General features: G+C 57.1%; 10 protein-coding genes and 1 non-coding gene across 11 annotated transcripts; 5 read left to right on the top strand and 6 right to left on the bottom strand.

Annotated features, from left to right (window-relative positions):
• Nucleotides 1-981: 981 nt before the first annotated feature.
• BO86DRAFT_390299 (Kelch repeat-containing protein) lies at nt 982-2,357 on the bottom strand. The gene has a single exon (XM_025672347.1). The coding sequence runs from the start codon at nt 2,275-2,277 to the stop codon at nt 1,204-1,206; it is 1,074 nt and encodes a 357-aa protein (XP_025526424.1). The 5' UTR covers nt 2,278-2,357; the 3' UTR covers nt 982-1,203.
• Nucleotides 2,358-4,430: 2,073 nt separating this feature from the next.
• BO86DRAFT_315991 (sugar porter family MFS transporter) lies at nt 4,431-6,189 on the bottom strand (the record flags this gene model as incomplete). The annotated part of the gene is made up of 2 exons (XM_025668116.1): nt 4,431-5,846; nt 5,944-6,189. The coding sequence occupies 2 exons, from the start codon at nt 6,187-6,189 to the stop codon at nt 4,431-4,433; spliced, it is 1,662 nt and encodes a 553-aa protein (XP_025526423.1).
• Nucleotides 6,190-8,042: 1,853 nt separating this feature from the next.
• On the bottom strand, nt 8,043-8,944 carry BO86DRAFT_315939 (putative mitochondrial solute carrier; the record flags this gene model as incomplete). The annotated part of the gene is made up of 2 exons (XM_025668111.1): nt 8,043-8,789; nt 8,864-8,944. 2 exons carry the CDS (start codon nt 8,942-8,944, stop codon nt 8,043-8,045), a joined length of 828 nt encoding a protein of 275 aa, XP_025526422.1.
• Nucleotides 8,945-9,204: 260 nt separating this feature from the next.
• On the top strand, nt 9,205-10,294 carry BO86DRAFT_420022 (amidohydrolase 2; the record flags this gene model as incomplete). Its single annotated transcript, XM_025675174.1, has 3 exons — nt 9,205-9,265; nt 9,328-10,039; nt 10,126-10,294. 3 exons carry the CDS (start codon nt 9,205-9,207, stop codon nt 10,292-10,294), a joined length of 942 nt encoding a protein of 313 aa, XP_025526421.1.
• An 808-nt stretch (nt 10,295-11,102) lies between these two features.
• BO86DRAFT_400829 (UbiD family decarboxylase) lies at nt 11,103-12,614 on the top strand (the record flags this gene model as incomplete). The annotated part of the gene is made up of 1 exon (XM_025673731.1): nt 11,103-12,614. The coding sequence occupies one exon, from the start codon at nt 11,103-11,105 to the stop codon at nt 12,612-12,614; it is 1,512 nt and encodes a 503-aa protein (XP_025526420.1).
• A 282-nt stretch (nt 12,615-12,896) lies between these two features.
• On the bottom strand, nt 12,897-14,294 carry BO86DRAFT_433266 (polysaccharide lyase family 1 protein). Its single transcript, XM_025675828.1, has 3 exons — nt 14,128-14,294; nt 13,653-14,070; nt 12,897-13,594 (listed from the first exon to the last, which is right to left on the bottom strand). The coding sequence occupies exons 1-3, from the start codon at nt 14,271-14,273 to the stop codon at nt 12,989-12,991; spliced, it is 1,170 nt and encodes a 389-aa protein (XP_025526419.1). The 5' UTR covers nt 14,274-14,294; the 3' UTR covers nt 12,897-12,988.
• Nucleotides 14,295-14,999: 705 nt separating this feature from the next.
• On the top strand, nt 15,000-15,071 carry BO86DRAFT_t180. Its single transcript has one exon. It is a non-coding gene; the product is annotated as a tRNA-Gln (tRNA).
• A 1,554-nt stretch (nt 15,072-16,625) lies between these two features.
• BO86DRAFT_433259 (beta-xylosidase) lies at nt 16,626-18,983 on the top strand (the record flags this gene model as incomplete). The annotated part of the gene is made up of 1 exon (XM_025675827.1): nt 16,626-18,983. The coding sequence occupies one exon, from the start codon at nt 16,626-16,628 to the stop codon at nt 18,981-18,983; it is 2,358 nt and encodes a 785-aa protein (XP_025526418.1).
• A 572-nt stretch (nt 18,984-19,555) lies between these two features.
• BO86DRAFT_380422 (putative NRPS-like enzyme) lies at nt 19,556-22,390 on the bottom strand (the record flags this gene model as incomplete). The annotated part of the gene is made up of 1 exon (XM_025670720.1): nt 19,556-22,390. The coding sequence occupies one exon, from the start codon at nt 22,388-22,390 to the stop codon at nt 19,556-19,558; it is 2,835 nt and encodes a 944-aa protein (XP_025526417.1).
• A 528-nt stretch (nt 22,391-22,918) lies between these two features.
• On the top strand, nt 22,919-23,958 carry BO86DRAFT_449066 (uncharacterized protein). The gene is made up of 2 exons (XM_025676684.1): nt 22,919-23,094; nt 23,184-23,958. Exons 1-2 carry the CDS (start codon nt 22,954-22,956, stop codon nt 23,934-23,936), a joined length of 894 nt encoding a protein of 297 aa, XP_025526416.1. The 5' UTR covers nt 22,919-22,953; the 3' UTR covers nt 23,937-23,958.
• Nucleotides 23,959-24,046: 88 nt separating this feature from the next.
• BO86DRAFT_449065 (uncharacterized protein) lies at nt 24,047-25,397 on the bottom strand (the record flags this gene model as incomplete). The annotated part of the gene is made up of 4 exons (XM_025676683.1): nt 25,051-25,397; nt 24,567-24,964; nt 24,291-24,497; nt 24,047-24,254 (listed from the first exon to the last, which is right to left on the bottom strand). The coding sequence occupies exons 1-4, from the start codon at nt 25,357-25,359 to the stop codon at nt 24,047-24,049; spliced, it is 1,122 nt and encodes a 373-aa protein (XP_025526415.1). The 5' UTR covers nt 25,360-25,397.
• Between the last annotated feature and the right edge of the window lie 222 nt (nt 25,398-25,619).

Raw genomic sequence — 25,619 nt, 5'->3', positions numbered from 1 at the left:
ACTGATGAACTAATGAATATTGGTAGCGGGTGGGAGCTTGACCTAGAGACTTCGTTCTAGTAAACCCCAATCTCCTATACCGAACAAATCCCAGATATAAGACCAAGGTACAGTACAATACCATTACCGGTCGGAGAATCAGATCAGTAGATTGATTATCAGATAATCAAAGAATCAGACAGAAGCCAGAGAATATGGGGCCCGCGTCTAACCGCCCCGCTTAAGTGATATACTCATAGTTCCTGTGACAAGGTAAAGAATATAGCCGTCGTACAACGGGAAAGGACATTTCCGTCGAGCCAGATTTCTGCAAGTACTGTTGTGGCATGAGAGGGTTTGGAATGAACCATAGAGCTGGATCTTTTTCCCTTCTTGCTCCGCATGTTATTCCACCTAAGTCAGATTAATTCGCGTCCTGGCCATAACTGATCCCTGTATGAAAACTGATTATAAAGTTTCCGAGGGTGGACTTTTTGGTCCATCTTCATACAGATCTTCGCAAAGAAAATGGGGGTGGTTGGAACTCAAACATGCAGCGGGGAAATCTCTTCCTCAACAAGGAAAGAGAGAGAACAAAAAGCAAAACGGAGTTTGTATTGTATAGCGGATACAGCGGAGGATGGCCGGGGAAGAACGATCAGTGATCGACAGTTATTCTACGATAAAGGGTTCTAGGGTCCTTGTGGGGCGAGGGATGTCGTAGTGTGTGAGCCCTCTCTGTCCTCTTGGAACTTCTTTACGGTTTTCCTTACGTTTCTTAGAAAGACTCATCATGTGAGTAGATTTATAGGTTCTTAGGAGGGTTAGTGCCCTTGAATATATATCCATATCAGAATATGAAGGTAAGCTCCTTGTTTTCTTAAGTTTGAATCATTGGATTGGCCAATAAAAGGGGTTGAACCACTAGGCCTTTCCGAGCCTAGCGGAGGTGGAGTCTTGGATTTGATATCCCACACGATGTGTAACTATTCACAAGTCTTTCTAAGCTGTATTCGGCCAGTATAAATTTCTCTTCACCTCATAGGACTGTAGCGAAAGACTAAGGCAACTATTCACAGACCCATAGGGCAACAATCATTCCGCACGCACACCGCCGCGTAGTCCGTGCTAATACCTCCGACAAGAAAGGCAGGTAACGTCTCTTATGTATACTACATGAAATACTTCGACCTCAACGAACACTGGGGAGCGCAATCCCACCCATCAAGGGCAGTAGGCATCGAAATGGGCGGTGGGATGCTGGAAGGTCACCGGCCCTCCATCGACCGAAACCGACTTGCCATCCTGCTGCAGCCCACCTCCGGGGATATAGACCCGATCGCCTAGGCCAACAGCTTGAGTTCCATGGCGTGGAACGGGCATGGGCGCCAACTCGGTCCACTTCTGCGACTGGGGGTTATACTTCTGCGTCTGATTGAACACTCCGGTGGCAGCATCGATATTGCCTTCCCCACCGAACGCGTAGAAATTACCCCCAACGGCACCGCCAGACAAGCCGCCCCGCGACACTGGCATCCGACCTACGCTGGTACTCCAACCAGCTGCCAGGTCTGTCAAGTCCAGCTCAAACACCGTGTCCTTGTGGTAGAGCTGTCCGTACCGTCGGCCACCCACCACATAGAAGGAATCTCCAATAACCGCACCGGCCGCATGTTGACGGCTTTCAGGAAGCTCGGCGGCAGCGGCGTCGAGGCGCTGCCAGGATCCCGAGGTGGTGTTTAAGGCGATGACACTCGTCACCGCATCCTGATACCCTGTCTGCAGCACCGTCATCCCACCGGCGAGGTAGATCATCTCCCCGTGCACCCCAACCACTGCGCTGCCCTTCTCAGTGCCGCTAGGCATTGAAACAATCTCACTCCAGGCATCTACCGCAGGATCATAAACGTAGCAGGCGCGAGTAGCCACCCAATTCATGGTCATGCCCGGCGAGAGAGGAGCCTCGACCAGGCCGCCGAGCAAGTACAGTTTGTCACCCACCCCAGCCGCATTGGCGTGGTTGACCTTGTGCGGTGCGGGCGCAACAGTGCGCCAAATGTCCGTGGTAACATCGTAGAGTTGCACTAGATCGGTCGTCGCCGTGCTGTTTGCCGTTGGGATGATGCCACCGACAATGGCGATGATGGAGTCTCCTATCGCGGCGGTGGCGTGCTCCTGACGGGGCTGGGGGATTGAAGTGAGGTTTACCCACTGCCCGGGGCTGCACGAAGGGGCTGCGGTGGCGACACCAACCAGTCCGAGGACCGTTAGTCCCAGAGCAGATAGAGAAACAGGCATGGTACAGTACAGTACGGGTTATCGGACGGGCGAGAATTAGAAAAAGGAATGACCAGAGGGTCTGGTATGCTGACTTGGTGGAAGCTTTTGGGAAGACGAAGGGGTCGTTTTTTCAGAGATTAAATACTTCACAAACGCCTCTGCGCAACAGTCGGCAGTAAGATATGGTCTCACAACCGGAATCTCCTGATCGCCCTGACCGCAATTGTCTTCTGTTCTTGTCTCTCCCATCGCCTCGGTTGAGGAGCAAGGAAAGTCACCCCTGAGTAAAATTGATCACGTCGCAGAAATACCCTCGTTGTCTGTGTAGCTTCCCTGCCACCTTTAGCCACCTTACTTTGCTTCTGTGTTCTCCAGGGAGCTTGAGAAAGATACATGTTTAGGGTAAAAATCTGATGCCGGCTTAATCATTGTCTTGTAAACTATTCATTGATGCCTCCTTTCTTTACAACAAATCTGCTACTACTCCTACGTGCATCTAAGCCTCCTACGCTGTGGACTGTACAGGCCAGACTTACGAGCCAATACGGAGCTTCTTGCGAAACAGGCAGTATGAAAATTGAACTAGCGCTTTTCATGGGTCGAGTGTGGGACTAATATCTGAGCCCTTTACCTTCAGGTGGAGTAGGCTGCGCTTAGGTGAAGGATTTGGAAAACAAGTAGCGAATTCATCGAGAATCAAACCAAGCTCTGCAGTTTGATAACACGGTTGCCATCCCGCCGAAATGGAAAGATGAGCGCAACGGAGTGCCAGTGCCGGGCCATGAGGCCAAGACAGGCTCCGCCTTTCTTTCGACCTGATATACGTAGCCTGCAGGCTCGAGGAGAACACAGGCACTGTACTGTACATGGCTCCAGTTTAATCCAGAAACCGAGGTCAGGGTCCAATAGCGTGCATGGATGGAGGTCTCCATCTTTTCAAGGGTCCTTGGCATCCACCAAATTTTAAGAGTTTACGTAGTCAAGATGATTAGTGATCAAGCAAGCGGTCGGCGATATGTATAGATTCAGTTGTAGTGGAGCTGGGAAGGATCCACCGGTTATCTGATAAGATTGATTTCCATGCAGGCGTTACCTTAGCTGTATCGGAAGTATTCCGCAGGGTCCATTCTGTTGAGCGACGCACACCATCCAGCTTGCCAAGCCCTGACTCGCGTACTACCTACCTGGCATCCACAAAAGCTGAAGTTCTGAGTAATATGCTGGGACTTGGCAGGGTACCGGAGCACGCCACCTCTATCCCCATTGGCGATTGGGAGAGTACTCCGGGGCTGATAATCGACTCGCGCGCGATAAGAAAAGGGCACCGTAACGGCTGCCGGAGGAACTCCACTGCTAACATCGATTTCCTCCGGGGCGAAGGTAGTGGACTGACCTCGGCAGAGTAATTATGGTCACCTACCCAGAACGAACCGAGGCTCAAGTAGCCTGTCATGCTGTCTCGCCTACTCCAAGGGCAGAGTCTCTTACCCGCGTTGAGAAACGCCGCCTGCCTGAGAATCCGCTTCCCTTTTCCACCTTGGGTAGCTCTTGCAAAGGACCACTGACTGGACGAGTGGACCACGGCTGACCTTGATCTCCGAATGTGTGATGTACTACACGCGCTTCTGAGTAGCCGGGCCTCTGGGGCTGGAATGTTATAGTTGATCTTGTCTGGGGGTTTGATTTTGTGCACTCGTTTGAAGTAAGTGTGACCGTGATGCGTGTTCTCGAGGAAGGTTAGAGATATAGCGTGCATGATAGGGGAACTATCTCCCCAAATGTGAGTCTGTAGGACCTACCCCGCACCGAATATGTCCGATATGGCTGTGGGTAAGGGCTCCAAGATATGTTTGTATTGACAATCCCTACACAATAGATTAGACCTGTGAGAGATGCAGCAAGGTAAGCATTACAATAACAGCGGCTCCGACGAGCATGTCAACACTGAAAAGCAAAGCCTTAGCCAAGGAAGGGATCAATATCAACTCCGCTGAAAACCCTTCCATCTTGTCAAGGTAACCTAAGGTAAACCCATATACGTTTTCACTCAACGTCCACATTTCTCAAGAATCTATATACAAACACAATCTCCCGCTCAATCCTCGCAACAACATCTCCTAGTGCCACCTGAACAAATCAAGTCCTTCTCTGGCACCTCTTTGTCTCCATACTTACCTCCCAGTCATCCCCTCATTCACCCTCTCCACCACCGTCTCCTCATGCTCCGAATACGCATCCTTCTCCACATCTTTCCCCCCTGTCTCCTCAGCCCACTGTAGCTCCTGCTGCACCGGAACCGGCTCGAACCCGACCTTGTACCAGGGCAGCGCCATCAGAGCCCCGGTACTTTCCATACTGCGGCCCTTGCACTCCGGGAAGGCGAAGAAGACCCAGATGGTGCCGCAGAAGGTGCAGGCGGCGAACAGCGCAAACGGGCCCCAGGGGTGCATGGCGACGGTCATGTTGGGGAACCCGCGGGTGATGCCGAAGTTGAGCAGGTTCTGGTAGGTGAATGCCAGCGTGATGACCGTGCCGCGCATGCTGGTCGGGCAGATCTCCGAGGCAGTCAGGGAAAACGCGGGCGCCCAGCCGAAGCCGTAGCCGACGGCAAAGACACACAGGGCAACGACGGCGATGATGGCTGCTGCGCTGGGGCTGCTGGTTGTGGCCGAGAGGTCGGCTTTGCCCAGGTAGGCGGCGATGTAGATCAGGCAGACGAGGTTGATGGCGGAGCCGGCGAGGAGGAGGGGCCGGCGGCCGAAGCGCTCAGTGAGGAAGAAGGCGTATAGAAACACCGACAGGAACTTGATGGTGCCATACACTGCGGTGAAGAGGAGGACTTTCGAGGAGTTGAAGCCGATCGAGGCCAGGATGGTCGGGGCGTAGTAGGTGATGCTGTTGCCGCCGGACATGATGAAGAAGGTCTGAATGAAGAGGACCAGCACCAGGACCTTGCGGAAGGTCGGGTCGGAGGCGAACTGCCGGCAGGACTGCTGGATGGACTTCCAGGGCGACTGGCCGGTGGCGGGGGCGTCCTCGCTGTGGTCGACTTTGTTGCGTAGCTCGGTGTACTCGCGGGCAAAGTAGGCGTTGCGTTCGTCGAGCCCACCACGCAGGCGGATGAGGTTGCGGCGTGCGGCGGCAACCTGGCCGCGCATCATGAGGAACCGAGGGCTTTCGGGACAGAAGGGGTAGCCCACCAACAGAATGGCGGATGGGATGAGCTGTAGGATCATCGGAATCCGCCATTGCCATTCGGATCCCGCGGGGATCACCATCGTCACGGCGTAGTTGATCCAATACGCCCCAGCCACGCCGGACATGATGCCGGCGTTGTAGAAGGTGGACATCATGCCGCGGAGCTCGGTGGGCGCCACTTCGGAAATGTAGACGGGGCCTGCCGAGTAGGCGATGCCAGACCCCAGGCCAGAGACGGTTCGGCCTACCATGAGTTCGGCCAGAGAACCGAAGTTGACCGCCATGAGCAGCGCACCGATGGTGTATGCGATCGCAGCCAACAGAATCACCGGTTTGCGGCCACGGCGTTCCATGATCGGGCCCGAGAGGAGGATGCCTGCGGTTTGGCCCTGTGGTTTGGTCAGTCGACCAGGAAGATGATCGTGGATACTCTATGTGCTCGCTAGGGAGATGGAAAGACACGAAAGCTACTCGAGAGCCACTTACCAGCAGCATTGAGGAGGTGACCCAGCCCTTGTAGTTGGTGACAGTCCCCGAGGAAAGCGAGTCCCAGCCATACTCATGCTTGAAGGCACTCATTCCCATCACACCGGAGATGTTGGAAGAGTTGAAGCCGTGAAGACTACCACAGTAGGAGGCCCAGATGGCCACCAGCCAGATGAATGCCGCTCGGGCTGGTTTGGGAACTTGTTTCAGGGCATCCTTGGAGATGCCTCCACCGGTGGCTCCCATAGAAACACGATTAGTCTAAGACGATGGAATGCAGAAAGCAATGAGCGATGAGGACTGCGAGAATAAATCAAAGCTAGAGAGGTTGTTGGTCTGACAGAGAAGATCATTCCCGTCCTGCCAGGCTATATGTGAAGGCTGGGATGACTACCCCAGACCTCCAGTCTTGGCAATTTCACCATACACCTGAATGCTCACCGAGATCCCCACATTCAGGTGTGCGTTAGAACTGGGGAAATAGGAATTAGGAGCTCTCCGAGCGGGCGTGTCGTGTGCTGGAGCATTCCGGGGCAGGGATTCTGGGGACGGCTGGCAAGGACTGGTCAGGGATACAGGAAACCTGCTGATTCGCCACCACATCCTCGTGAACTTCTGCGAAGGAGTTCCATTGTGGGGTATTTCAGCCAATCGATGTTAGATGCAAAAGCTTGAGTTCAACGGAGCCTTTCCAGTTCGAGGGTGCGGTAAGCGAGCCGGCGGGATTGGCATATCTCTCCTGTCCATGTGGACTTGATGGGCCCATGGTATGATCCGTTATGGCTAATACCTGCATCAGTCATGAGCTCAGAGTCGCGTTCACTGAGACCTATTGAGTCCCAAATGCAATACATTGAACATTGAGTCTATGGTCCGGGGTAGCCTCCAGCTGACTGGGTACATTGTCAGGCCATGGTGAATCAACAGACGGATTTGATAGAAAGAAAGTTAGCCGAGATTGATGTATGTTTTACAAGACGTTATGGTCGGATGCATTTGCCGTGTCAGTACTGTCCACAGTCAACACTGCCATCCCGGTGGCACCACCTGATCGCTAAGGCAGGGAGTGTAGAAGAATGCACTGCATCGGCTTTACCGTCCACCTCATCTGTACCTGCCTAGCAATGTAGCGGTTAAGAAATTTGCCTCTCGGTGTTGCGCAAACTACGTGATCAGTGGCGCAAAGCTCAGACACCTTCCACCGCGATGTTTCATTAGCACCGAGGCGTAGGGGGAATGATTATTATTGGAAACCGGATTGACCGGAAGAAAGGATAGACGCTCCAGTTCCCCTGGTCACGGCGAACAAGACATATGCCGGTAGTTGATGCCGTCGCATTCTAGATTTCACGGGCTATCCCCGACAATACGTTCTAGTGTCGATGGTGGATGGGGGGTCCTTAGCACTATCTCGTAGGTTTATACTATGTATGATTAAGTGCTAAGACTTGTTGGACTCGGAATCACCGGATCTCGTACCATAATGCACATTCTAGTCTGAACATGTCCTGTACTTTTGAACACGATGGATGACTGTTCGACTGTTCGACTGTTCGACTATTTTACTGTCTCTCGGATTAACCCGCGGCGCAGGGATAAGGGTATCATACTCTCATGTCGCCTATGAAACCTTTTTTAGGTTCTTCAGAATCGAGTATTTTGCATTTATCAATCACAGTGCACTGGTAAACAGATTGTTCATGTTTGATGCTAAGTATCTTTCACAGTCAAAAGGACTGCCCAAGACAGGAGTGGATGGAGACGTGTAATTTTGGTACGGACCTCGGAGCGCTCCGGGTGACACTAGCACTTGCTCCTGGTAAATTACTGGTATTGGAGCTCCACCTCCAGTACGAGTGGCAAGTTTCCCTACAGTTCTTTTGACATACAGGACTGGAGGAGTCTGAACAGCCCTAAAAATGCCCATTCTGCTACAGTACATCCATGGCCCTCGTCTACCAAATCTAGCCTCAGTTTCAAATCACTTGGTTCCCTGCTGACTGGACCTCCACGCTCTTCCACTTGACTGTTTGCTCGATTACCTTTTCATAGATGGTGAAACTCACCGCACCGGATATCTGTCCTCATTACCACGACACTCAATAATAACATAGAATCACAGAGGGAAAGCTTACACTCAACCGAGCCAGACGAGGCGTCGTCCCCCGCCACAGCGAGGTGATGCCCTCCTGGCGGATGACCGACTGCACGCAGTCCAGCGTCCCTTTGTAGCGTTCCAACCCTCCAATCGCCTGCAGGCGCGTCTTGATTGCATCGAACGGCATCGTCATGTACACCGTCACCACGCCGGCCAACGCCCCCGCCCCCGCCGTGCTCAGCGACGAGGGCAGCTGCCAGGCGCGGAACTGGCCCAGCAGGACATTGTAGCTGGTGAACCGCACCATCGCGTTCGCCGACTGCTTCATCGTGACGGGGACGACGCCGCGATAGAGCCCTGCGACGCCCTCGGTCGCTGCAATTGTGCGGATCGCGTGAGTGGCCGAGCGGTACTGCTTCGCCCCGGCGCGGTCGTCGATGATTTTGGTCTTGAGCGTCTCACCTGGCGTGACGATGGCGACACTCTCGGCGACACCAGCGATCATACCGGCGCTGAGATTGCCGAGGGAGGTCACCTTCCCCTGCGCGTCGACGGGCATGTACTTGCGCGCGGTGTCGAAGGCGAAAAAACGTACGCCGGACTTGGAGGCGTTCGAGACGCAGAAGGCCATGCTGCCGGTGTAGAGGTGACTGAGGCCATGGTGGCGGATGGTGCTGAGGAGGAGGTGCAGTGGGTTGGTCTTTGTGGTCTGTAGCTGTTGGCTGGTCTTGAGGTATTCTGTTGGATACTATTGGGGGGTTCAAGTAATTTGTGATCAGTAAGTGTGGCTGTAGGGTTGTGGTTGGGAGTATGGAAGCATACCGTGAGAAGACTTTCAAACCCGCCGGCCGCACCACCTGCCACAATCGATTGCCACGGGCTCACTTGCTTCGTTGAAGTCATCTTGTATGCTTGTCTCTATTGTAGCGCCCTGTTTCAGTATATCACCTGTGTATATCTATATCTTGCGTTCTGCCGACTCGACAATGCCGAACGCGGAGCCACCCGAGACTGGAGCGCTCCGATACTGCTGCACTTCTCACCCATGATGATCGCGATCGCACTGCTTATCTATAGTATCCAAATAGACAAAGAAAGTTCCCTTCTTACTTGACACAGGTGTATACTCATTCTAGTGAACATTTTTGAACCCTCGCAGCAACATGACTATCCCCGACCTCTTCCCGCATGGCTGCTGGGACACGCACCACCACGTCTTCGACCGTAAGCCACTGCCCTCTCCACCCCCAACCCACAGGGTTCCTATTAATACAAAGCAACAACAGCCTCGCAATACCCCTACGCCCCAAACCGCCACCTGACCCCCTATCCCGCGACCATTGCCGACTTCCTCGCCTTCAAGCGGCGTCTGGGGATCACCCACTCCGTCCTCACACATGGCCTCTCCTACGGCGACGACTGCACCTCGCTGACGGGCTTTACCGCGGAGCTCAACAAAGCCAGCGACCAGACCACCACCAAAGCGATCGCGGTCATCGACCCAGCAACCATCACCGCCACCGAGTTGCAGCGCATGCACGACGCCGGCGTACGGGGCATCCGCGTGAACCTGTACAAGTACGAGGCGTTCCACAGCCTGGAGCGCCAGAAGGTGGCGCTGCAGGCGCACGCGCAGGCGCTGGACGCCCACGGCCAGCCGCACTGGATCATGGCGTTCACGCACCCGCACACGGAGTTCTGGCCGGAGCTGAGCGCCTGGCTGGCCGAGGGACATCTTCCGGACACGATCCGGCTGGTCACGGATCACTTTGGTCTGCTGAAGTGCGCGAGTATGCTGCCCGCGGAGTACGCGGGGGATATCACCCGGCAGCCGGGGTTCCAGGCGATCATGGAGTTGGTGCGACAGGGTCGGTTGTTTGTGAAGCTGAGTGCGCCGTATCGGGTGAGTAGCCTGGGTGGCGGGTATGAGGATGTGCAGCCGTTGGTGAGGGCGTATTTCGAGGCGAATCCGCGGCAGTTGGTTTGGGGGAGTGATTGGTATGTATTCCTACTCTATGTCCGGGGACGGAGGATCTTGAGTTGTGGTGATTTCTTGTGGAGGGAATGAAGCTGATGGTTGGTAGGCCGCATACGCCGCACATGAAGGTCCGTACGCCCGAGGAAGCCCTCAAGCCGACACCGTATCTGGAGGTGGATGACTTGGCGTGGTTGCAGAGTCTGCGATCCTGGTTGTCGGAGGAGGAATGGCACTTGTTGATGGTGGAGAATCCACGGAAGTTGTTTGATTGGTGAGATTGTCACTGGTTTGGGATGAATGCTGGCCCAAGTGGAATTCCTGTATATATCACTGCGCAGCTGTCAAGCATAAAGTACAGGCTGGTCTTCTCCTTCTCTTTGTGGAATTACTCGGTGGACTTCAGTCAGTGGTAGATAGCAGATGCATGGCACAACGGGCCCTTATTTGTCAGACACTATGGCCAAACAAGCTTTGCACATCTGCTTTGTCTTGTGCAAATTGTGGTCGTTATGTTCAAGGCTGCTGCAGAAGATGGCCACATGGAGGACTCCGAGACTCCGAGCTGCCGAGCTGCCGAGAGCCGCCCGAGACAGCCGTTGAAACAATCCCGACTAACGGAATGCCGATAGAAGCTGAGAAGAAAACCTTACCAACCCGCCGGAACCCTGTACACGTCATGACTGAAGACTGCAGAACCAGCCATGCACTGCAATTAAATCAGGGCAGACATTAACAACGTCTGCAGACTTTCATACTGTCAGCTTCAGCTTCCCCACCAGGCCCGCCCAATGCCGATCCACCCGAGCATCCCGTCGTCGTCTCTAACCCTAATTGATATACTTCAGAATCCAGTCCGAACCTCCGAGCGTCCGCATCCCGACCCGCCAACCTGTTTCAACAATGGGGCAATGAGCCTTCTGGAATCGCGTGTTGTCGGAGCTCAGAGTGGCAGATAGATCCAGCCTGTTATATAAGGAACGGACCGCCTCAGAGTCCACGGCTTCTCATCATCGCAACTGGTCTCACCACCACCCGCATCACCATCGCTACGACAACACACCACAACCCCCACAAAACAACACAATGGCATCCCAATTCTCCGTGGACCACTCCTTCCGCGCTTTCGTCGAGGCCCTCAAGGCCGACGGCGACCTGGTCGAGATCAACACCGAGGTGGATCCCCACCTCGAAGCCGCCGCCATCACGCGTCTCGTCTGCGAAACCGATGACAAGGCGCCTCTCTTCAACAACCTGAAGGGCATGGGCAAGGACGGACTCTTCCGCATTCTGGGCGCCCCGGGCTCCCTCCGCAAGTCGAAAAAGGACCGCTACGGCCGCCTGGCCCGCCATCTCGCCCTCCCTCCCACCGCCAGCATGAAGGAGATCCTCGACAAGATGCTCTCGGCCAGCGAGCTGGCTCCCATCGAGCCCACCATCGTCCCCACCGGCCCCGTCAAGGAGCACTCGCTCGTCGGCGACGAGATCGACCTCACCACGCTGCCCGTCCCGATGATCCACCAGGCCGACGGCGGCAAGTACATCCAGACCTACGGCATGCACATCGTACAGTCCCCGGACGGGCAGTGGACGAACTGGTCCATCGCGCGGGCCATGGTGCACGACCGCAACCACCTGGTAGGGCTGGTGATCGAGCCGCAGCACATCTGGCAGATCCACCAGATGTGGAAGAAGGAGGGCAAGGACGTGCCGTGGGCGTTGGCATTCGGCGTGCCGCCCGCGGCGATCATGGCCTCGTCGATGCCCATCCCGGACGGGGTCAGCGAAGCCGGATACGTGGGCGCGATGACGGGCCGCTCCCTGGACCTCGTCAAGTGCGACACCAACGACCTGTACGTGCCCGCCAACGCGGAGATCGTCTTCGAGGGCACGCTGTCCATCACCGAGCGCGCCGACGAGGGCCCCTTCGGCGAGATGCACGGCTACGTCTTCCCCGGCGACACCCACCAGTGGCCCGTCTACACCGTCAACAAGATCACCTACCGCTCCAACCCCATCCTCCCCATGTCCGCCTGCGGCCGTCTCACCGACGAGACCCACACCATGATCGGCGCCCTGGCCGCCGCCGAGATCCGCAAGGTCTGCCAGCAGGCCGGCCTGCCCGTCACCGACGCCTTCTCTCCCTTCGAGTCGCAGGTCACCTGGGTGGCGCTGAAGATCGATACGGCCAAGCTGCGCGAGAGCAAGGTCACGGCCAAGGAGTTCCAGAAGCAGGTGGGCGACGTGGTGTTTAACCACAAGGCCGGCTACACGATCCACCGGCTGGTGCTCGTCGGCGAGGACATCGATGTCTACAACGGCAAGGACGTCATGTGGGCCTTTTCCACGCGCTGCCGCCCCAACGCCGACGAGACTTTCTTCGAGGACGTGCGCGGCTTCCCCCTGATTCCGTACATGGGCCACGGCACTGGCTCCCCCGTGCAGGGCGGCAAGGTCGTCTCCGACGCCCTGATGCCCTCCGAGTACACGACGGGGGCGGATTGGCAGGCGGCTGATTTTGAGAACTCGTATCCCGCTGAGTTGAAGGAGCGCGTGCGGGCCAAGTGGGAGGAGATGGGCTTTAGCAAGTTGGAGTAGGCTGGTCGGGGCTTGTATTTAGAACTTATAGATTGCTTAGAGGTTTTGTATAGTGAAATGAATGTATAGTTTGTTAATTTCTGGTGCATCGAGTAGCTTAGGGCTCAGCTGGTAGATTTGAGAATGGTAGTTATGCCCCGCAGGACCCATGTAACCCTCCAGGCAATTGATTACATCGCAAGCCCACTTCCTGTTTAGATTACCTCGATGCAAACAGAGAGAGCATTTGTGGTCACTGAGGAGGCAAAAGCATTTGATTATATTAAGTGTGTATAAGGGCTATAGTACAGTACGCTGGTGAGCGTATCGGCTTTCTAGTTGGCTAATGGGTAGACGGTAGGCAGTGTCGCTACCTTGTAGAGTCCCGTTCCTTCTTACAGCTTGCCCACACCCGCATGAGCAGTCACGCTGGCGGGCACCTCGGCAACCCCCACATGGCCGATGAGGTACTGCTTGAACTTGGCGAACTCGGTCAGGACGGTGGCATCGGTGCGGTCGGGCCAGCTGCCGGAGCCACTCGCGCGGTTCCATTCGCAGATGTAGCCGAGCTGGCCGGTGCAGCCGCTGGCGGCGGCGACGGTGGAGGTGGTGTACAGCTGGCCGCCCTTGGTCAGCGAGTCCGGGGTCATGGGGGTAGTGACGGCGTCGAAGTAGTTGCCCTCGAGCAGCAGGCGGGTGTTGGTGTCGACGTCGAAGGCGTGGCCACCGACGTTCTGGAAGTAGTTGTTGACGCCGTGGAAGTAGATGGTCGAGGCGTCGTAGTCGGTGCCCATATGCGGCGCACGGCCGGAGACGTCGTGCAACCAGTTGTTCGCGAAGGTGTAGTAGTCTTCGGCGCCCAGCAGCAGCAGCGTCCAGTAGTGCTTGCCGTTGCATCCGGCCGACCAGCTGGTCTTGCCGTCGAACTCGTTGTTCGAGATGGTGACGTGGCCCGCCTTGTTCCAGCCGCTGACGATCATCTGGCGGCCGATGAGGGAGAACTGCCGCGCATCAGTGAGGGACGATGGCGAGAATATTCGCAAGTGAGGGGAGAGCTACCTTGTTGTGGTCGATCCAGACCTTATCCGCCCCGTCGAGGGTGAGGGCATCGCCACCCCAGACGTACTCGGGGTTGAGGTCGGTGATGTGGATGTTCTGGATGATCACGTTGGAGTTGCCCCCGCGCACGCGCAAGCCCTTGCCCTTCAAGACGCCCTTGCTGCCCACCCCGACGATGCTCTTGTTGCTGCCCACGTCCAGCGGGGACTTGGCGGCGTTGTCGTAGGTGCAGCTGATCCAGGTGCCGTCGTCGCAGTGGTCCTGGATCCAGGCCTGGCCCTTGGAGGTGCCGCCGGGACAGGTGGTCGTCTTGGTGCTGCAGCATTTGCCCGTGGTCGTGCCCTCGGTGCCGGTGAAGTCCCATTCGCGGTCGATCATGATGGTGCGCGCCACGTCGTCGGTGATCCACTGTTTGAGTCTGTCATGTGTCAGCAATCTTGAGTTGCGTACTCATGTACGGTACGAGAGAACTCACTGCGCAAGACTGGAAGGCGTCGCAGCGGCTGCGTTGCCACCACCGGTGGTGCCCGAGGCAAAGCCGAAGGCCTTGCCGGTGACACCGGCGGCGTTGACCTGGCCCAGCAGGAGAGCAGCCAGAACGGCAGAGATGGTGGTGCGCATGATGATTGACGTGCGATGAAGATTCAGAGTGCTGGTGTTGTGCTGTTGAAGTTAATGCAGCAGCATCGAGCGGCATTTATACCGGTGCTCTACCTCCTCTCAGCCCACCTCTCCGTGTCGCATTGGGCGGTTGCAGACCCCATTACCGTTGCCAAGACTTGGCACGTCGCAGCTTGACACCGGATGAGCTATAAAAAAAGGTTCTTCTGGCGCCGGACCACCGGTTTGGGGCATGACAACCAATCCTCTCGCAGGGGTGGATTGGGTGTCTGAGACTGAGCACACCGGCAAAGACCCTTGCACCACGAAGACACCGTCCGTCGGGAGACAGGCACAGTTTTATCTCAGCAGCTGGGGCTATTTCCGGTCGCCAAGGATGACAGTAGGGTTCGGAGAGGAATAAATGCCGCGATATGGAGGGCATTCCGGCCGGTCCGGTAGGGTTAAGGTTGTATATTTCCGACACTTGGCGTTGCACCTGCGACAAAAACCCCTTGGCTAGCACCTGTTCGCGGAATGCGGTGGCCTGCTGCATACCCTGTAGGAAGCAAAATGTCTTGGGAAATGTCTTGGGTGCAGTCGGCCTCGGCAAGTGTTCACATCATCTGGAGTGCCAACCTCGGGAGTGAAGGTGGTCTTCCTTGAAGAGATTGAACATGCAGAGACTTCGCATGCTCAACTATTGATGGATATAAACTTAAAAAAGAAAGTACTTTCAACACCTCCGGTTGTGTAGTGTAATGGTTAGCACCCAGGATTCTGATTCCTGTAATCCCGGTTCGATCCCGGGCACGACCTTTTTGTTTGCCCCTTCTTTTTGCCCCCTTTTTTCCTACACAGATATATACAATAAAATACACTCTATCTACCATGACTTTCCCAAAAAGCAAAGGAACGGTGATTGCCTGATAGAATCATGTTAAATGGTATCCAACCAACGCAGATCATGCCAGTATGTGCGTTCTCTGTGGCGCAAGGTGTGTGTTGTATATTCCGTCGCCCAATTGTGCACCGGTGGATGCTTGCATAAGAACAACTTTAACAACAAACTCAACGCCCAACAGCCACTTCACTGAAAACAAATGCGCAGGAGAACCATCAGAAGAAAGGGCTTTCATACCCAAATCATAGAAGAAGAATTCTTGACATCTGCCAGAAATTAAATCAACAGAGTAAAGTTACGTGCTCTACTCCATACCGTAGTGGACTATAGATAAGATAAGAGCATACCGGATCCTCGGTGGATCTTGACACGGGCTTGATACGCAGTGCTGCTCGTTTTGCTTGGGCATTGAGGTTATGATTTTATAGTGGATTAGACTTCTTGAAAACTTCTAGTTTGTCAGCCTCAGATTGAATGGCAGGCCGTTTCTTAGAGAACATCAACCGACTAGAATGAAATCTCACTGCCGTTGAGCCATCTGTGTCAGGATGGAAACGATAATCCCACAAAGTATGAATCGATTGCCCAGTGACATAAGTTTGTATGAATGAGACTACTATAAGAGGGTGCAGGCAGCTAGATTCAGTACTTTGAGTCTACTGGTGGCTGACGTCACGCAGCCTAGATCGATCACTCCCTAAAGATATTTCCCAGGTCTACACAGCACTGCGAGACAAGCTGAGAATGATACTTTCAAAGGTCCAGAATATCGGCGCATTCAGGCTAAATAATCTAGTCAGTGGGGCGAGAATTGACGCTTAATAGCACGTAGTCACGCTGCTTTACATCAGCAACAGGGTCTCGGGCTTGATTTCAATCCCGTTCCGACTGGTCGTTGCGTGGTTCCCCAGCTGAGTTCCCACTATCGACTCTATTTCCAGAGCCTGTCTTCTGCCGTTACCCGTCTTTGATGGTCGGAGCGAGGGCTGGGCCCGCAAAATAGCCATCCGTGGGGTTATCCGGAAGGAGGCCGAATTGTCGCTGTGCGGAGAACCCGTATATGCACCGTCAGCCGTAACGCAAAGCATCGGTAAGGCTACGACGATTTATATTAGGGGTCTTGCATGATTACATTCTGGTGATGGTGAGGACCGTCTATTCCTATAAGCTACAGTGAAAGGTATGCGACACTATGAGGGACGATGGCGTCTCATCTCCTCGACCTCCTCGACCACCCCCACACAGATCTGTACGACCCTCGTTGACCCCATTCCTGAACCCCAGATTCAGGCTGAATGGAATGGGTTGGTAGAAGATCGACCGGGTGACTGCCGAATACAGTGACAATACTAGAGTTTGCAGTACTGGAGCGGGTAAAAGTTGGCTTGCCCATGAAGGGAGGCACATATATAGTCAGGGAGCCAGACGTGAAGCAGAAAAAGGAGCTCAATCATCTATCGATATCTGCCATGGTTGCCACTGCACTCCTTATCACCTTCGTGGCGCTCATGCCGACGGCCTTCGCGCAGGTCAATACGAGCTATGTCGATTATAATATCGTCGCCCATCCGGACTTGTCCCCCCTGAGCACCGATCTGGTTGACTTCTCGTTCCCGGACTGCTCCAATGGCCCCTTGCGTGGAAGTCTGGTCTGTGACCGCACTGCTAGCGCCCATGATCGAGCGGCTGCCCTCACATCCATGATGACTCTTGAGGAGCTCATAAATAGCACAGGGAACCGCATCCCTGCCATCCCTCGCCTGGGACTGCCGCCATATCAGATCTGGAATGAAGCACTGCACGGCCTCTATCTCGCCAATTTCACCGGGTGCGGACCTTTCAGCTGGTCGACCTCCTTCCCATCACCCATCTTGACCATGGCCGCCCTCAATCGTACTCTGATCCACCAGATTGCCCAGATCATTGCAACCCAAGGGCGCGCCTTCAATAATGCGGGCCGGTACGGGTTGAACGCATTCTCGCCCAACATCAACGCCTTCCGACACCCGGTCTGGGGCCGTGGACAGGAGACCCCCGGGGAGGACGCGAACTGCCTGTGCTCGGCGTACGCCTACGAATACATCACCGGGCTGCAGGGCAACTCGACGAACCCCAAAATCATTGCGACCGCCAAGCACTACGCCGGCTACGACATTGAGAACTGGCGCCAGCGGTCACGCTTCGGTAATGATCTAAACATCACCCAGCAGGATCTCGCCGAGTACTTCACCCCGCAGTTTGTGGTCGCGGTCAGGGACGCGCAAGTCCGCAGTGTGATGCCGTCCTACAATGCGGTCAACGGGGTGCCCAGCTCCGCCAACACCTTCCTTCTCCAGACCCTCGTCCGTGACTCGTGGGGCTTCATCCAAGATGGGTACATGGCCTCCGATTGCGATGCGGTGTACAATGTCTTCAATCCGCACGGATACGCGGCCAATCTGTCGAGCGCCTCAGCCATGTCCTTGCGCGCTGGCACAGATATCGACTGCGGGATCTCGTACCTGACCACTCTCAACGAGTCCTTGACCCAGGGCCAGATATCCCGGAGCGAGATCGAGCGGGCGGTGACCCGGTTTTACTCCAATCTTGTGAGCGCGGGGTACTTTGACGGACCGGACGCGCCGTACCGCGATCTAAGTTGGTCGGATGTTGTCCGTACCGACCGCTGGAATGTGGCGTACGAGGCCGCGGTGGCCGGAGTGGTTCTTCTCAAGAACGATGGTGTCCTGCCACTCTCGAAAAGCGTACAGCGGGTGGCCCTAATTGGACCGTGGGCGAATGCCACAGAGCAAATGCAGGGCAACTACTACGGCGTCGCGCCCTACCTCACCAGCCCACTCGCTGCGGTGCAGGCCTCCGGGCTGGAGGTCAACTATGCCTTCGGCACCAACATCACGTCCAATGTCACCACTGGCTTCGCCGCTGCGTTAGCTGCGGCAGAGAAGTCCGATATCATTATCTTCGCCGGCGGGATCGACAACACCCTGGAAGCCGAGGAGCTGGACCGCGACAACATCACCTGGCCCGGAAATCAGCTCGAGTTGATTCACCGGCTCGGGGAACTTGGCAAGCCGCTGGTGGTGCTGCAGATGGGCGGCGGCCAAGTGGACTCGTCCGCGCTGAAGGCCAGCGAGAAGGTCGGGGCCCTGCTCTGGGGCGGATACCCCGGCCAGGCTGGCGGCCAGGCGCTGTGGGACATCCTCACCGGCCAGCGAGCGCCGGCGGGGCGACTGACCACGACGCAGTATCCCGCCGAGTACGCCCTGCAGTTCCCAGCCACCGACATGAGCCTGCGGCCCCGCGGCGACAACCCCGGCCAAACCTATATGTGGTACACGGGCGAGCCGGTCTACGCTTTCGGGCATGGGTTGTTCTACACCACCTTCGCGACAGCCCTCGCTGGCCCTGGGCAAGAACCAGAACGCTCTTTCGACATTGGCGCCCTCCTGGCTCGGCCTCACGCCGGGTACAACCTCGTCGAGCAGCTCCCCTTTTTGAACTTTACCGTCAAGGTCACCAACACCGGCGAGGTGGTCTCCGACTACACGGCCATGGCCTTCGCCAACACCACCGCGGGCCCCCGGCCGCACCCAAACAAATGGCTCGTCGGATTTGACCGCATCGGACCACTGGACCCGCGGGTGTCGGCGCGCATGTCAGTCCCTGTGTCGCTGGACAGCCTCGCGCGCACCGACGCGCAGGGCAACCGCGTCATTTATCCGGGACCCTACGAGCTGGCGTTGAACAACGAGCGATCGCCGGTACTGTCTTTCACGCTGACGGGCAACGCCACTACGCTGGCCCAGTGGCCGCTGCAAGAGCAGTAGATTCTGTCCTGTCGAGGACCGAGAGGTCCGGAAGCCGGTGGTGCTGGGGTGGTGGAGGGAGGATCACCGGGGAAGATCGAGGCCAATGCATCTACCGTCATGCAGGGTGAAGGTACAGTACCTACCCCGGAAATAGCATCAGTCAATTGCCATAAAATCAGGAAAGGGAAGCTCCGTATATGTTGAAGGCCGCACTATCATATCCACACACAACACAGACATTGCGGATCCTCAAATTGTAAGGCACTGTTGGGATTGTTATTAAAATAGCAAACTCATTCGAATGAAAACCCGAGTCCTGGGCTGGGCTTTTGATTTGCTCAAAACGTCAATTAGCCGAGGTATAGAGAATTGAAACTATCCATGACTTGTACAAGAATAGCGGCAAAGGAATAGATAACAACTGAATTAGGAGTTGTGTTGATTATAGGAACGATCGACTTGGTGGAATCGCAACTTTACTGATAAGGGATCACATTACATCACCTGCAAAAGACCAAACCCCTCAAAACAGAGACGTCACCAGATCCTCGAACTTGAGTAGCGAAACAGCAGTGGAGGGGACAAATGCCCTACAACCCCCTCTCCTCCAACACGCGCCTCAACCTCGCCTCGAATCCCTCCACAAACTGCGGATTCAGCATATCGGCATGATCGCCCTCACACTCCACAAACCCGACCTCCTCGCGGGAGAAATGCCGCCAGGCCCCCAGAAACCCCTCGACCCATTGGCGGCGGTCGACGCACACCGAATGCAGCGGGATGCAGTGGAACACGTCCATCTTCCGCACCGTCCCGCTGGGCACGTACTTGCGCCCCATCTCTCCGAAGTTGTCCGTCACGTAGACGATGGCCGTGAGCTGCTCCGGGGTGAGGTTCAGCTTCGCGCGCTGCTCCGGGGAGGCGGTTTCCAGTAACCGGGCAATGACTTGATCGCGGGGCAAGTCGGCGAGGTCGGATTCGTAGCGCGGGATCGAGTCCTGGGGGATCAGGCCCAGGAAATAGGTCACGCGGATCGCGGCGCGCGTCCAGTCCAGATGTTGAACCAGCGGGATGATGTGCGGCGGCGAGTCGAGGGCGGCGCAGAAGGCGACCTCGTCGCCGTGGGCTTCGAGTCGCTTGGCCAGCTCGAAGGCCACGGTCGTCCCCAGCGAATACCCCGTCAAGGCGTACGGCCCCCGCGGCTGCACGCGTTTGACGTGCGTGTAGTAGGTGTCCGCCATCTGGGGGATGCTCTCGAACAGCTGGCCGTGGTTGTCGAGCCCCCGTGCCGTGAGGCCGTAGAGGGGTCGGTCGGTCAGGGTGCGCGCCAGCGGCAGGAAGGCCAGCACGTTGCCCGAGGCCGGGTGGACGAGCCACAGGGGCGGCTTGTCGCCGCGCGGCTGCAGCGGCACGACCGGGTTGTACTGCGTCGAGGCCGCGTGGTCGATCGTGTAGGCGATGTTGCGCACCACGGGGCTGTTGAGGAAGGTGATCAGCGAGACGCCCGCGGCGAAGCCGAGCCGAGCGCGGAGCAGCTGCTCGAACCGGAACAGCGTGATGGAGGTCACCCCCAGCTCGAAGATGGTCTTGTCGACCGAGATAACCGCGGCGGGGAGGTCGAGCATCGTCTCGAGCACAGCGACGATGGCAGATTCGGTGGGCGTGGTGGGGGGTTGGCGAGGGGTGGCGCGCGCGGACTGGATGGGGCCCTGGGAGCGGATCATGTTCGCGTCGAAGACCCCGGCCAGGAACTCGGTTTGGAGCTTCGTGCGGGAGAGTTTACCCAGGGAGGACTTCTGGAGCCGGTTGGCAGGCACGGGAATGACCCAGCTGGGGCGGACGTGGGGGATGGTGCTGGCGATGCTGGCGACGCTCTCGGCGGTGCGGTCACGCTGGATGGGGTCGGCGACGGGGTTGTTAGGGCTGTAGATCACGCAGTAGCCCTCCGTGTCGCTGCCTGACGGTCGGTGGGCGAACACCGCAAAGTGCGCGGGCAAGAGGCCCGGGATCTGCGCCTTCTCCAGCACCGTCTCGATCTCTTGTGGCGAGTAGTTCACCCCGTTGATCACCAGGATCTCCTTGTCGCGTCCGGCGAGGTTGAGTCGCCCGGCAGCGTCTAGATATCCCCGGTCGCCCGTGCGGAACCAGCCATCGGGGGTGAAGGCGCGCTGGGTCGCCTCCGGACAACGGTAATATTGGCTGAAGACCACGGGGCCTGACAGTTGGACCTCCCCGACCTCTGACGGAGCGGCGGAGACGCCTGGAGCGGGTTGGATACGGACCCGGGCGTGGTCGACGGTCGTCCCCACCGAGGCGAACTCGTGTTCCTGCTGCGCTTCGTAGACGGGGTCGAACCGGCCGTAGGTGAGCGCAGCGCAGGCCTCAGTGAGACCGTAGGCAATGTAGAGGACGGAGTCGACGGTGCCCAGCTGCGCGAGCTGCCGAGTGAGCGTCTGCGCCAGCTCGACTACATTCGCCTCGCCCCCGGTGACGATCGCCTTCAGCGAGGAGAGATCAATGGCTGGACGCCCGTCAGTTTCCTCTAGAGCGGCAAGTCGCTGCCGTAGCAGAGCCAGGAAGAAGTTGGGTGCAAAGGTATGGGACACGCGATGGCGTTCAATGAGCTGCAGGAAAACCAAGGGGTCGGCGATCACATCTCGCGCCTGCACCTGCACTTGCTCCGAGGCAGTGAAGATCGCATTCAGGTGGATCTCCAACAGATTGGCGACGTGGTCCAGCCCGATCCAGTTCAACAGGATCGAGCGACCGGTATAGGCCTCTGCGCGGCTCTTGCTTCGCAGGGCGGCTACCACTTGGGGCACAGTCAGGGAGACGGCTTTCGCATGACCGGTGCTGCCCGAGGTAAGCATCAGCACTGCTGACTCCGTCCCCTGGCGCGGACGCGACCGCGCGGTCGTAGCATCGTGCTTAGGATTCGTGTGACCTAATTGCTCAATGGTCAGAGTGCGCGGTTGCTGGAGTTCCGGGAACTGAGCGACCACAGTGGCCGAGGTCAGGATTACGGGGTTTTCGAGCAGATCGTGGAGATGTTGTAGATGTTGCGCGCGTTGGGGTGCGTTTTGCGAGAGAGGCGTCGACAGAGCCGGGAGAAGACCGGCGTAGGCCACTGCCCAGAACCAGCGGATGTTGTCTGCATGGTTGTCCAGGTGGATGAGCACCACGGGGCTGTCGTCAATCTGGTGCAGGAGTAACGATGCATCCTCGTGGGCGCGACCAGCGAGATCGGCGTAGCTCCATCGCGTCGGACTTCCGCTCGTCTCTCCGGGGGAATAGATGCAGATTCCTGTCGGACTCCTGGCCGCGGCGTCTAAGATAGCCGGTAGACTCGTGGGTTCGTCGTCTGTCTGAGACGAGGACGAGCCATCATGTCCATTGGCCAATGCTGTCTCTCCCGTAGGATGCATTAGGAATGATGTCGGTGGGGATGTGCAGGGATATTCAGGAACCCCGGTCTGTATCTGTGACAGGGGGTGAGGAGGAGGATTGGCAACAAGAAAGAAAACAATGATGCAGAAGAAAATGCTGGCCTCACATGGTGGGACTGGAAATTTGGGGGTGATTCTTGTTCGATGGGCCCGTGACGGTGAATGGTGAAGAACTCGTCTCGGGAGGCTGCTTTTTGGCTGCAGAACAATTCACAACGGAGTGGCCAGCCTGACGACTTCACTGCATGATTCGGATCGGAGCAGACTGGCCGTCGCTTGAAATGTTAGCGCTTTGGCAGGATTGCTTAGCGTTGAGGCCGATCAACGCCGGTGGTCTTAGTACGACTTCACTAAGCCCTAATTCGGCAAATGAGTGCCATCCTGCATCTCCTCCCCCACTCAGATCACAGCCAGTGGACCTCAAGTCTCCCCCCTCAGCCGCTTTTATCTCGTCTGACGGCAGCACGGTCGGCGTTTGTCTGTGTCTATAACAGCAACAACGACAACCATCATTCAGCCTCCAACCTCAGCCCTCATTCAGAATGACGGCCGACGGTCAATCCCGCCCCAAGCCTTCCTGGTTCCAGGAACACGTGGAGAGCATCAACCCGGATGCTCGCCGTGTCCTCGAGAGTTACAGCGGACTGAGCCCCGACGAAGTCATTCGGCACGTCTTAGCCGTGGTGCGTAGCCCCTCTATCTCCATGACACAGCCCCTCGCCCCTCGCCCCTCGCCCCTCCTAACCCACCTAACCATATTCCCCGCAAACAGCGCAATGAAGCCTTCGAAGTATACCAATACGCCTGCATCGGGCAAATGCGCTTCCTCTCCTTCAACCTGCAGCATCTCCCCTTCTACCCCCAGATCCTAGAGCACCTGCGCACCAACCCGACCGCCGGCTTCCTCGACGCGGGGTGCTGCTTCGCCCAGGAGTTGCGCTTCCTCGCCGACCAAGGTATCCCGACCACGCAGCTGTACGGGTGCGACTTGGAGCAGATCTTCATCGAGCTGGGGTACCAGCTCTTCCGAGACCAGGATCGCTTCGCAGCGACCTTCGCCGTTGGCGATCTCGCGGCCCCCGGCACCGAGGCGTTTGAGGCCGGAGACATCGCCCGCACCCTGCAGGGCCGGATCTCGGTCGTCTTTGCGAGCTCGCTCTTCCACATGTGGAATTACGAGGTGCAGCTGCGGGTGGCGATCAGGTTGGTGCGGTTGTGTCGCGAGGCAACGGACACGGGCACGGGCACGGGAACGGGGACGATCATCGCCGGCCGGCAGATGGGCAGCACGCTGGCGGGCGAGCATGCGATGACGGGGATGACCAAGGACCCGACGGCGACGCACTACCGACACAACGTCGAGTCAATCAAGGGGTTCTGGTCCGATGTCGGGCGGGCCACGGGCACGCGCTGGACGGTCGAGGCGGGGCTGTACATGGCGGAGGAGATCGAGCAGAATCGAAATGCCCCGTTCGCGGATGCCAATCTGCGGATGTTGTGGTGGTGTGCTACGCGGCTTGACTAGTTTCACACCGTGTCTAGGGAGCAGTGTGGTGGAAGAGCAATGTACTTCGCAAGGGTAGGTAGCTGTACCCAGTATATACATGATCAAACCCAAAGGAAGGGAGAGAACAGCTATCGCACATCTACATCCACCTTCACCATTATCTGATGGGCCCCCACAGCATCGCTAGCTGAACCTCCTTCCCACCGCCCCTCTTGTTTCGTGGCGCAGCTGGTCGTCGCGGTGGCGTAATGCAGCTGCTCGGTGCTAGCCGTCCGAACCCCACCCACACCACCGGTTTCGTGGGTGGTGATGGTAGAGAAGTGCGTCTTGGTCAGACTGCGCCCCGTCTTCGAGGCGGCGGCGCCGTCATACATCTCGTAGCCGTCGGTGTGGTGCTGGCTCTTGGTCCGCGCCATGCGCAGAACCGAGGCGATGGGCACCGCGCACGTGCAGACGATGGCCAGGTTCAGCTCCACCACGCACAGCACCTCGAAGGCGACCGTGTTGTACGTCGCGTCGGATTGCACGTCTGTGCCAACTTCTAGGACGAGGACGCGGGCGAGGGCACTGGCTGAGGCTCTATTCAACGTGCTCAGGTTAGATAAGGAGTAGATGGATATCAGACGGGAGAGAGGGAGAGACACGTACGCAACACCGACCGAGAAGACCGCGGCCAGCCCGATCTTTCGGGTGAGGCGCATCTGCAGGGTCGTCACCGTGATGACCGGGAGCAGGAGGATGGTCACGTCGGAGAGGATGTTCAGGATCAGCGGGACACCGATGACGTTGGTGCTGTGCGGGCACGACCCATGTGTGATCGTGGAATGCGGGTCGACGCGCTCCCAGTAATAGCGCGCGGGAAGACACTGCAGGATGTAGAAGATTGTTGACCCGGCCACCCACAGCGTGACGTAGATGAGGTTCGCCCACCAGGCGATGCGGATCCAGCGCTGGTTGATGATGAACAGCCGGCGGTAGTAGAGGAGGAGGGCGAGTTTGGTGGCGAAGAGCGAGGGACCGTTGAAGACGGCGGTGATCCAGAAGCTCTACCATCACCCGATCTGGAGTGTTAGGAAGTGGCGTCGAAGATACCAGGGGAGATTTCGGATGGAATATGGCAATTTTGGCTCACGAGAAAGATATTGCGCAGGTGCCCCATGGACAGATCCTCCATTTCCACCCGCCAGACGTGCAACCCGAACCCGTTGTACCAGGCCACCAGCAAGGCAGCCGACACGACGTTGGCGAACAATAGGGCCACGACGAGACAGTAATCCTCCGGCAGCACTCGCTTCTGGATGCGCCACTGCGCCCAGAACCGCATCGGGACGGACAGATTGCCCAGCGCCAGCATCGTGATCACCACCCCAAGGATGGCGGGCTGTCGGGACTGATCCCACGCCGCCTCCTGCGCGGCGGTCAGTTGCAACGAAGCGGCCATAATGTAGTCAGTGTCAGTCAAGCAGTCAGAGCAAGAGTAACACTGCAGGCCCAGTGGCCAGTGGCCAACAATCAGCCGGGAGAGGCTTTCATTTTATTCAGCAAGCGGCTTGAGGGATGCAAGATCTGGCCCCCTGCAGGGAGCAAGCGTCCTAGAGACGGAGTGCGGTAGACATGGGTGTTGGGGTGGGCGATGCTGCAGCATGTCCGGTCCCGTCAGCCTGACGAGTCCGGAAAGGACAAGGGCACTCTATCCCGGCA

This window comes from Aspergillus japonicus (assembly GCF_003184785.1).
Source record: "Aspergillus japonicus CBS 114.51 unplaced genomic scaffold BO86scaffold_34, whole genome shotgun sequence".
In the NCBI taxonomy this organism is placed as follows: domain Eukaryota; kingdom Fungi; phylum Ascomycota; class Eurotiomycetes; order Eurotiales; family Aspergillaceae; genus Aspergillus; species Aspergillus japonicus.
This window is presented reverse-complemented; position numbering and strand designations above follow the sequence as displayed.